Source organism: Paralichthys olivaceus, chromosome 16 (genome assembly GCF_024713975.1).
Source record: "Paralichthys olivaceus isolate ysfri-2021 chromosome 16, ASM2471397v2, whole genome shotgun sequence".
In the NCBI taxonomy this organism is placed as follows: domain Eukaryota; kingdom Metazoa; phylum Chordata; class Actinopteri; order Pleuronectiformes; family Paralichthyidae; genus Paralichthys; species Paralichthys olivaceus.
Genome location: NC_091108.1, coordinates 19286052 through 19297245, shown reverse-complemented (window position 1 = coordinate 19297245; position 11194 = coordinate 19286052). Strand labels below are relative to the sequence as shown.

The 11194-nt window shown below is 40.6% G+C and overlaps 1 protein-coding gene across 7 annotated transcripts in view; it reads right to left on the bottom strand.

Moving 5' to 3' along the window:
* The window catches only part of col15a1b (collagen, type XV, alpha 1b), a 57035-nt gene that overhangs the window by 4888 nt on the left and 40953 nt on the right, over window positions 1–11194 (bottom strand). For 4 of the 7 annotated variants that reach the window (XM_069511739.1, XM_020111880.2, XM_069511735.1 and 1 more), the window contains 18 exons: window positions 10977–11012; window positions 10645–10707; window positions 10377–10466; window positions 9850–9885; window positions 9604–9657; window positions 9270–9326; window positions 8438–8497; window positions 8121–8165; window positions 5317–5398; window positions 4731–4756; window positions 4259–4357; window positions 4027–4171; window positions 3830–3894; window positions 3576–3707; window positions 3275–3370; window positions 2662–2736; window positions 2326–2523; window positions 444–559 (listed from right to left, as the gene is read on the bottom strand). In XM_069511739.1, coding sequence (XP_069367840.1) covers window positions 444–559; window positions 2326–2523; window positions 2662–2736; window positions 3275–3370; window positions 3576–3707; window positions 3830–3894; window positions 4027–4171; window positions 4259–4357; window positions 4731–4756; window positions 5317–5398; window positions 8121–8165; window positions 8438–8497; window positions 9270–9326; window positions 9604–9657; window positions 9850–9885; window positions 10377–10466; window positions 10645–10707; window positions 10977–11012 — 1475 coding nt within the window. The remainder of the gene's footprint in view (window positions 1–443; window positions 560–2325; window positions 2524–2661; window positions 2737–3274; window positions 3371–3575; window positions 3708–3829; window positions 3895–4026; window positions 4172–4258; window positions 4358–4730; window positions 4757–5316; window positions 5399–8120; window positions 8166–8437; window positions 8498–9269; window positions 9327–9603; window positions 9658–9849; window positions 9886–10376; window positions 10467–10644; window positions 10708–10976; window positions 11013–11194) is intronic. The other 3 variants (XM_069511737.1, XM_069511738.1, XM_069511736.1) reach the window with 2 other exon arrangements.

Below are 11194 nucleotides of genomic sequence, written 5' to 3'. Positions count from 1 at the left end.
GACACTTTTAGGAGCTGTCAAGATGTCAACTTTATATAAAGTCTATACAGTCTATGAGTTAGACATGTATGTCCAATCAACACATGACACACGTTTGCAGGTGAGAGCAGAATTGAAATGAAAGCAGAATTATTTAATAATGTGTCTTTAAAGTGCTTCATCTACCCCATCATCTATGACCAAATGCATGCTGGGAGATGCTCAAAGATACTTCAGCTCCTGCTGATTGCACAAATGTTCTTTTCAGTGAGAGCTGCTGCTCATGTGAACATGAGATTTATGACCTGTCTGATAGAAAAGACGATTGGTTTGGATGATCATCTTTCTTTTCCATGCACACAAATACTTTGCTCACATGTACGCACGCACGCACACACACACACACACACACACACACACACACACACACACATACATGCGCGCACACACACACACAGACTTACCATGCTGAATCAGTCATAACGTTGCGTCCATCAAAGGAGTAAATGGGAGTGGATGGATTAAATGTTCCTCCATTCCCAGAGAAAATGGACATCCAACTACTGAACAACACTTCACCCTGAGGAGAGGAGAGGAGGAAAATAAAGTGAAAATACTCAAAAGATGATGTCAACAGTAAATACATCATTTATCATGATTATAACTTGAAATCTGTAGGAAAACACAGAAACACATGTATTCACCCCAAAATAATGAACCCACGACCATGACTGAAAAAACAGTGATACGCCACAGTGAAATGTTTCATGTTATATTGTTATATTGTTGATGTATTTTCTGGTGCAGCCTTAGACAGTGAGCCTCTTCTCAGGTAAAGTCTGGAAAAAGACAACCCCCCCCCCCTCAACCTATTCAGTTTACTTGCATAGTTTTGCTCATTTCATGTACAGAAGCCTATTTACTGATTTTTTTGAGCATTCAGCAACTGAGCTACACTCATAAATTAGTTTATAGCTTGCAGCCTAATGTTGCTGTTTGACATAAACTTCAAACTGCATCATAAAAGTCAGTCCTAAGGCATTTTAAGTTTTTGAAAGGTAAAGAAACAGTAAGATTTCGTGGAACCAAACTTATTTAATCACATCCCACTCACTGAGACTATTCAACTTGATATCCCTTTAGTAAAAAAATGTCACGTTCCTGCCCCCCCCTACAATTGAAGGCCCCCTTCCACTTTGAAAACCTGTGGCCGAGTGATGACGAGGTGAAGCTTTATAAACCTTCAAACCAGTTGAATCAGAAAAAAAACTGCTTCATAGGATAAAGCTTTTAAAATAACAGCTCAATGGAGCATTCTGCTGGTCAAAGTTAAGAAAACCACTGAACGAGAAAACCCCTTAAAACTCAAATAAATGACCAGTTAAATGAATAAATTATTGAAAAAAAGTAGAACTAAACAAAGACATAAATTCATGCACGTATGCACTCACGATTGCATGTGATTATAGTGAATCTGTACAGACCAACAGTGTGCTGTAGGCCAGAAAGAGAAATCTTACACTCAAAAAATAATTATGGCTTTTATATATTTCAGTGACATGTGAAATGTCTATGTAGCTTTCCTACATAAGCTCAATGTAAAGAGTCACAAGTAATGAATCGTTTTCTATCAGGTTGAGTTAGTTTGAATGAATCAAATAACTTGAGGGTGATTTCATGAAATCAACTTATTGAAGTTTATACTTATGCAAATATATATATATATCAAACCCTCAATTTATTTAATCAAATCACACATAGGCCCCTTTACATTGAGACGCCCCCCCCCCCCCCCCTTGGTTGTGCTCTGTCCCTTTCAGGAAGTGGCAGCAGAGTGGAGGTCGTCAGGAAGATGAGGTTCACCTGGGTCTCTGGTCTTCAGCCTATTTAACCGACTGGCTCAGTCTCTTCCTCCGTCAGCTCTCACATGTGCTCCTGGGTTTTGTTTGTCATTTTTTGTTCAGCTATTGTTGTGTTCTCCCTCCTAGTTTTATTTGTCTTCAAGTCAATGTTTTAGGCATTGTTATTTTGTGTGTGTGTGGAGGCTTTATGTGCTGTGTTGTGAGCTGAATGTGTTTCAAACTGGGAACAATGCATGGTTATATTATATTGCATTAGGGAGTGGCAGTGCTTTTACAAATCCAGAGACAGTATGATGGTAAAGCTTGTGGACACATCAGGGTGAAACTGTATTGTGGCAGTTGACAAACTCAAACTTGTAACACAGCACAACTGAAATGAAGCTTTGGATGTCATCAGTCACTTCGATTTTAAAAGAACAAGTCAGGCCTCAATATAAAGCTTCAGTGACAATTATTCAGTTGTTCTGTTTTAGTTTGTCCTTACCCTGAGATTAACCACTGGCATGTCATTGCGGTCCGCCTTCCTCACGATGGTCGCCAGGTCCTGCAGGTGTGAGGACAGGAAGGCCCTGTATGTGGCCGTCAGTCCCACGGAGCGCGCCTGCTGGTAGCACTGGAGGTCTGCCCCGCGGATACCGCGCATATCCCCTTTCAGAGGGGTGTTCAGTGCTACCAGATGGAGCTGGGATGGAGAAGAAATGCACTTGGTTCAAATCTGACACGTTATTCTTCACGAATCTGACATCAGCGAGGCTGGTGTTCGGCCAAGTCGGTGCGCGTGCATGTAGGTGTGTGTAAGGGAGAACATGTGTTTACTCACCCCAGGAACAGCATTAAAGGTCTGGGGTAGTACGTTAAAGCTCGGCTGGTATCCTCTACCGCCCTCCTGCAGCTCCTGTTCAAACATATTTATTCATCTATTATTTTAGACACAGTTGTAAACATGAATTATATGATGAACGTGTGTGTTTATTTCAGTCTTTCAGCCTAGAGGGCTGAATAAAAGAGACAAGTGCTCGTTCTAAACCTGTCTGTTTGGAATGAGCTGTTCTCTTGTCCTGTGTTCTACAATATGCTGTCACTTTTTAGTGTTTGTGTGCTGGACGCTTTTAACAAATAGTATGGTGCAGAGTGAAGTTAGAAAACTTTGTGTTCATCCTACCTGATTAATCTGCAGTGATGAATTTATAACTGAATTAGCTTTTTTTCTGTTCACGTGTGTGGCTTTATTTTATAATTTATAATCATTTACTGATGTTAATGCTACAAAGTGCCGGTCGCCAGTTTATTCAAAGTTTATCAGTATTGAACGCATGACACCAACTTGGCACTGCACTTCTCTGGGCCACTAACAATACAGGTTCACGAGATAAACATTCCACATACAGACAGAAAGATTGTGTGCGTGTGCGTGCCAGTGCGTGTGCATGAACCTGGCTGTGGCTCCTGTGTGGTCTGCTATATTCTCCAGGTACGCCGAGCTGAGTCTCTGTTGAGGAGGAAGGTCCGTAATGGAGCAACTCTCCGAGCTGTAGGACGGACGCACACACAGACTCTTGGTCAAATACACTTTAAATGAGTTGAATGGTTCTTAACATACATTTTGCTGATTTTATTTTCTATAAAAATACCTATGTACATATGTGTGTCAGTGGATGATAAACTATTGATAAACTGAATGGGAGAGTCCCACATCCGACCAAGCAGGAACATGTCCGCCCACCATATTCCCACCTGGATCTTGCGCCAGCTGTTCCGTCGTTTGATGTACAGCTCCCCTCCCCTCTCAGACACATAAGCCAGGGTTCCCTCTGGAGCCCGTTGACTCTCTCTGACCAGAGCATGGATTGATTTATAGATGGTCACCTGTACACACACAACACTGCAGCATCAGAGCTGTAACTTCATGACATTCTGAAGTTGTCAATCACTGGTAATTTCAGCAGGGTGAAATTTGAGGAGGATTATCTTGTTGCATGTTTTTGTACCAGGTTGTTGGATCCTGAAGATCCTGGTGGACCGGGAGGACCCGGAGGGCCAGGTATGTTGACATCTGATGACAACACATAAGAGTTACATAACAACTTAGTCAGCTTTTACTCATACACAGTATATGTACTGATTTTGATCTAGAACTTTTCCTTATAGAGATTAAATATCTTTCAATCTTCCTCCTTATACATACCAGATCCATATGAAGGTGCAGGTCCTGGAGGGCCGGCGGGGCCAGGGGGGCCTCGGGGGCCAGGTCGTCCGAACCCAGGGGCTCCAGACACGCCAGGAGAACCTACAGGACCCTGAGGACCCACGATGGACTCACCTTTTGGACCCTACAAAATAAAATACTAACTTCAGAAAAACTCTAACTCACAACTGAGATTATCGTCAGGACGGAGTTTATAAATATCAGAACTCACCACCAATCCTGACCTGCCAGGCATTCCTGGAGGACCAGCCACACCGGCGTCCCCCTTTTCTCCCTTTTCACCTTTGTTCCCCTGATCTCCCCTCGCACCCTGACAGCAGAGGCAACAGAGATCAAACCAAAGCACCACTGAGCAGAGGCATGGAAGGGTCAGTAATGACTTTATATTCTCTCCAACTGTATCGATGACCCATATTAGCAAATAAAATACATTCATGAACTATACAGCCTTTACTGCAGTCAGCCACCAGTTGGCGATCAAGGCCCTGGCTTCTTTTTTGGGTAGCAGTCTATGATTAATTGCTACAAATGACCCCTTTCACATGACATTAAATATACAATTGTTTCACATAATTATCCTTTTTATATAAACTAATTTATGAGTGTAGCTTCTTGGATAAATTGTTGACACAAAGAACAAGGTTAAACTCTTTTGGATGTTTATAGAGTAAATTAGTACTCACCACAATTCCATCCAGAAATACACGCTCTGAGACGAAACATAACATGACACAAAATACATGCGTGGAATTATTTATGATTACAAAAAATGTTTATTACAAATGCAATTAAACACATAGTTTGAATTCCCATATGCTTGTGTACAGTCAATTGCTGTACACCAACTGTTTACAACACTGTTTGCACTGTATACATATTATTTTTTGATAGACCTCACTGCCTATACTCTAAATCCTGTTTTTATCTGCCATATTTATATTTATATTTATACTGTAATTCTGTTAATACTGCCATATCTGCCATATTTCTACTCTTTAAATCATCTAGATTTGCCACTCCCTGTTTATATATTACTTATTTTTTTTATATTTTATGTTTAATGCTGTTTGCACCGGGGATAAGAGGGAAATGCAATTTCAATTCTCTGTATGTCCTGCACATATGTCATTATTGATAATAAAGTTGACTTGACTTGACTTGACTTTACTATTTCATGTAAAGTTACTGGATGTTGACCATCCTTGTGTTAATCACATAAGGACACATGTGAGTGAGCAAACTGGAACATTAATGGTGCAGAGCTCTTACCAGTTGTGCCTGGCTCTCCGGGCATCCCCTCATCTCCTTTGTCACCTTTAGCTCCAACTGAATCTCCCCTTGTCACTGACTCCTACACACACATACATGGTCACTAACATCAGATGGATACCAGCTTTTTACATGTGCACATGTACAAAAATCTGCAGACTGCTGAAAACATAAATTGAATTAATTTTGTAAGTAAAACATCTGTATGAATGTGTTATACAATAGTAAAACTTGGGTTTTAATAAAAAGCAAACAATTTCAAAGATTAAAACATTGTTGTCAGCACTGCAAAACACCTATTATATACAAGGGATGCATGCTATAGTCAGCTGCTCGTATACAACCTCCACCCGTCTGTAAAAAGTTAGGGATTAAGGTTAAAGCAGGGCTGGGTTATTAGCCACATGGTGGATGTAAAAGGTTTATACAGTCACCATCCTGGACATCCTGATGAACCACACACTGGAGACTCCAAGTAGCTGCCAACACTCAGCCCAAGGACCAACCACTACAGTATAGTCACTTTTATATCAGACACTAAAATCATCTGCATGTCCCTGGCAGATTGATGTAGAGGAAATCTAATCTCTATCAATCCATCCATCTATTCATGTTATATGATGTTTATCCGCTTAGCTGGAGCCAATCCCAGCTGATATTGGGTGAGAGGCGGGGTTCACCCTGGACATGTCGCCAGCGAATCCCACATAAAGACTCAAACGCCCATTCCCTCACACGTATGGTCAATTTACTGTCTCCAATTAACCACAACTACATGTCTCTGGAAGCTGGAGTACCCAGAGAACAACATGCAAATTCCACACAGAAAAAGACCCCATCCAAGTCAGGATTCAAACCAGGCCCCTTCTTGTAGTGAGGTGACAGTGCTAACCACTCTTATGTGATTAATCTTCTCTAAGTCTATTATTTATGCGATAAAAAAACAAGGCATATCTGGAGATCTGAAAAAACGTCTCCAAAAGATGCATGAATGATTTTGGTTTGTAAATCACCACATCCAAACTGGAGCCAAGTTCCAAGCGCATATTCCCAGCTGCTCAATAGTCCAGATGATTTGAATTTAGCCAGAAACGCAACAGCATCACCGGGGAAACACAGGAGACACTAAACCCCATTCTCTAAACAAAACTGTTAGCGGGCAAAACAACTTTATTGAATCAATCACATAGTTGGCCAAACTTAAAACCCTGTTCTTCTGGTTAGACACACTTTGCAGATCTGAATCACCCATTTTGCCAAACGAATGTCTACGGGAGGAGTTGTTCAGACCTGAGCAGAGGTCATGAACATGCAGAGCATCGTGTTTATGTTATATGGGACAACATGAGCTTTCACTGTGGTCAAAGAATCGCGTTTTCTCAGTGTTTGCCTTCCACGATACTCTCCCTTCCTAAACCCCAATAGAATATCTTTCTCTCCATGGTGTTTGACCAAAACCACTATACCCAAGAAAATCTCCTCCATCAGTGGGTGCAGCGTGTGATGATATAAGGTCTATTGGATCTATTCTATTTGGTTCTATTCAAGGCTGGATTCACCACGCCAAAGATTCTTTTCCCTTTGTTTAGCAAAGGAGAGGATTGTCTGTGATGTAGATGAAGTCCTGTGGCCTGACCCGGCCCACAGACATGATGCTGAGGCAGAATGAATGATTGACAATGTTTACTGTAAAATCATATGTTACAGGTGTTTTTTTGTTTTTTTTTACTTTTGCTGCCTTAAAAAGTTTTCATCAGTGCAGGAATGTGCAAATATCCTACAAAAATATATCCAGTAATTTTTCTGGCCTTTTTTCCCTGCCATGCTCAGATTGCAGTGTTTTGCCTTGATGTAGTGTGTGATGATTGATGAGTGGCATTATCTGGCTTTGTGTTTTATTTGATGGCAGTGTTTGGTTTTGGGTAAAGATAAAATAGCTTTGCGCGGATTGTTTGGAAAGGTTTTGTGAGTGTTGCTCGAATTTTGTTTACTGTTTTGAGAGAAGGAGAGGAAGTTTCAGGAAATGTGTTTTAGCAATTTGGAAAGACTGTCAGACACAAGGTTGTACAGCTGAACCCAGAAAACCCAACACCACGAGCAAAGGGAGTTCGACTTCTCACACTTTCAGTACAACTGATTTAGAAGCCAGCTTTTCTTAAGAACAAATAACAATTTAAAACTTATTGTAGCCAACATTTTTTTATGAATACATGCTCAAGTTTCCTGTTTAAACCAGTTGAACTGAAAGAGATTTGGCACCAACAGGGATTAGATTCAACAATTTCTTTTTCTCCTCCCTGTCAGAGTTTCATCCAGCTTCCTCCTCCTGGAGATGATGAGGAGAGTAAGGACGGATGAGGCATTAACATTTGTCCTGAGTGATCTTATTGGATTCATGAGAAACATTAGATGCGCTGGATGACCCGCCAAATTACAATAACAGGTAGCTAATGCATCTTTAATCTCATATCTGGCAACTACTTACAATCCACCTTACATGTAGATCAGGCAGGTCAAATCAAATTATGAAGAATAAGCTGCTTACAGGACGAATGTTAATGCCTGGTGAAATGAGACCAGACCCACAAACACGGAGACTTTACCAATGATCATTAGGACGCAGGGAGAGCAAAGAGGGAGGGGAGGAGAAAACGAACAGAGGTACAAGAGGAGGGGAGGAATGGGGTGCTGTTTGTAGCCCAGACCAGAGAGCTGCCATGCTGCTACACCCCCACACCAGCAGAACCACTGATGGTCAGTGTCAGACAGAAGCAGACCAATCAGGTGGTCCGACTTAGACTTACTCGTCCCTTTTTGCAGTGCGGTCTGGGGCGCACCGGGAAAACTGTCTTTAAGGATTCAAAGAAGAGCAGCGCAGTCAGACTAAATAACTTCAATAATAGTGAATGAACCTGTCAAGTGTCAGGATGTACATCAGTGATAAAATAAAAACATCTAACGACAGTGGTGCTATCATCACTAACATTTTTTACCAGTTATAAGATTACAGCATCTTTAAATGATTCCAATAGCTGAAGTTACTTTGGATCTATCAAACTGTTATAGTGTGTATATGTACAGATAGAGGCTTTAATGTCCACAAACAAAGGTTAATACTTACTCCATTGAGGCCAAGAATCCTTCCTGGAACTCCAGGTGGGCCTGGAGGACCTGGTGGTCCCTGAGACACAGAGAACAAAACACTGATATATTATCGGTCTATAAAGTTGTGTTTACGAGCATTAACGAACAGGGAGGCAAATACAGTTAGACATAACCAAAGGCAGAATGGAGAAAACAAAACAAAAGAGAAGAGAAAAAGAAGAACAAGGCTTTGGGACAACAGTCAAAATCAATAAAAATATTGCCCAATACCCCGTTTTTTAGATATCTCTGCCAGTAACTGAACTAAGGAGACAATCTAAAGCTTACTAAACCTGATCATACTATTGTTCCACATCATATCATATTAAAATAAGTTTATCAAGAAGAAGTCACAATAAAGTTAGTCAATTACATCATGCAAATTTTCCAAAACGCATTTTTCGAGGTATCTCTGCATCCAGTAGAACAAGAGACATGACCTAAAGCTTATATAGATCATACAATCATCTGTCATCATATGGTAGGAATGATGTCACCATGACGGTAGTAGTCATGCATTAACTTATGCAACCAATAGGATTGGAGACATGATCTACAGCTTATCGAGATGAACCAATCATTCATCACTAACGATATTGTTAATGTTCAAGGACAATGCGTGTCCCCTTTGATGCTTTTCATTTGAAATTTGTGTTCATCTGATGAGTCTTAATCCAATTTTCCCTCTCTTTTGGTTGTTCTGAACTCCTCCAGCTCCTCAGGCTGTTCTCTGACCGACTCTGTGTGCTGTTAGGTGCTGAGCAGGTAGTGGACACAGAGTCTGTGGGGCTGACGGTGCTTTGTCTTACCTGCAGGCCAACAGATTCTCCTCTGTCCCCTTTCCTCCCAGGCAAACCAGCTCGCCCCTACAGGAAGAGAAAGAATGACATCAGATTTGGTTCTCTGTATTAATGCAGTGCTTCGTTTGAAAAACCAGTCAAATCATTAATGAGAAAAGTTTCCCAATTTAAAAGTCGCTTTAAACACACAAGTAAATTAATAGAAAGATCACTGTTTGTTCCTCACACTGGGTCTATTCATTTTTCTCATTGGCTTTGGAACAGCTCATCAGCAGACTCATAAACTGCAGAGGGATTGTTTATTCTCTGACAATACACATCCAAATAAACAGTAGCCACTCACTGGGCGACCAGGGAAGCCATATTCTCCTTTTAGTCCTGTAGGTCCTATTGGGCCCTGAAATCAACACAATAACACATTAGTGTACTGTACACATTAATACACTCTCTCATATAAGTATTTATGACAAATGAATCAATGGATTAAAGAGTTCATAAAATGATTTTAGTTATACTATTATTATATTATATTATTATATCATTATATTATTTAGTTAAGTTGTATCATTTGTAGATATGAATGTCTCACCATAACTCCAGCTGGTCCTGGGAACCCACGGTCACCCTACAAAATACAACACAGTACAGATGTGAGATGAGAATGATCATGTGGTATGAAGTTTACAACAATGATTAACTAACGTAATACTTTTTTACTATGGATTTGCTCTCCATTTCAGTATATGAAGATTGAGCTTCAATGTATTTATTGAAACTTAAGACCAACATTGAGTTTAGATATGAGGTGGTCTAATCTTTGTGTTTCTGTTACCATCATATTTCAATAGTAAGATTTACAGTGAGTTGAAGAACAGTAAAGGAAATTATTTTTACTGTAGCATTGCAACTGTGTGTTAGTAAAGGGTTAGTGCAGGCAGACCTCGAGTCTTTCCTATTGTTCCAAAATGTGTGTGGTGTTCGGATTCAGAAAAAGGGACCACGGATAGAGGGACCAGAATATAAAATGAATTAATGACTGTGCAGCAATCTGACCATTGTAGTGAGGGTAAAATCATCAGTAAGGGGGTAAAGTGGTTGAGTCGTTTATGGGTTTACCTTAATGCCTTTGGGCCCTTGGGGGCTTCTGGGTGCAGATAAGAGAGATCCATCAGCAGCAATGGTGACTCCCGGCTCTCCTTTTTCTCCCTGTTGGAGCAAAGAAATATTGTCCAATATTTTTCTGCATATACTGACGCTCATTGTTTCTTGTTACATGGAGGGGTTTCAGTATTTCTTCTTATGTAGACTAAATGTTATTAGACAGCGTGATGGCATGACGTTTATCCAGGTCCACATTTTGATTTGCAGCTCAGTGATCACTCACCTTGAGTCCTGAAGGCCCCTGGATACCCTGATAACCTATGTCTCCCTTTGGTCCTCTGGGGCCCTGGAAAGGAAGGACAGTGAGGCAGAGTTGAAACTTTTAACCAGCGTGATAATATTTCAAAGAATGCCCAATATTATAACTTTATTATTCCTTTCCATGGCAAAAAAACACATTACAGTAGTTCTGCTACCTACCCAGTTTAGCCCATTGAGAGCAAAGGTAAAATAAAATAAAAAAACAATATTACATTGCAAATAATAGTGTACAAAAGTGTTCAACTGGTGATACACATGCTCTGTTTAAGTCGTAATGTAGCAAGCCGCTCTTACAGGAAATCCAGCTCTGCCTGCCAAGCCTTCAGGGCCCTGCAATCACGGACACACATGCAACACACAGACACACACATTCATATGCGTTAAGACATGCAGTCACAACATACAAGCAAAAGCAGCACAACTGGATTAATTTTTGCAACAGCCAAAATACATCACATTCTCAAATGAACAGCATCAAACAAAACTGCAGCTCCAGCATCAAACATGATAAT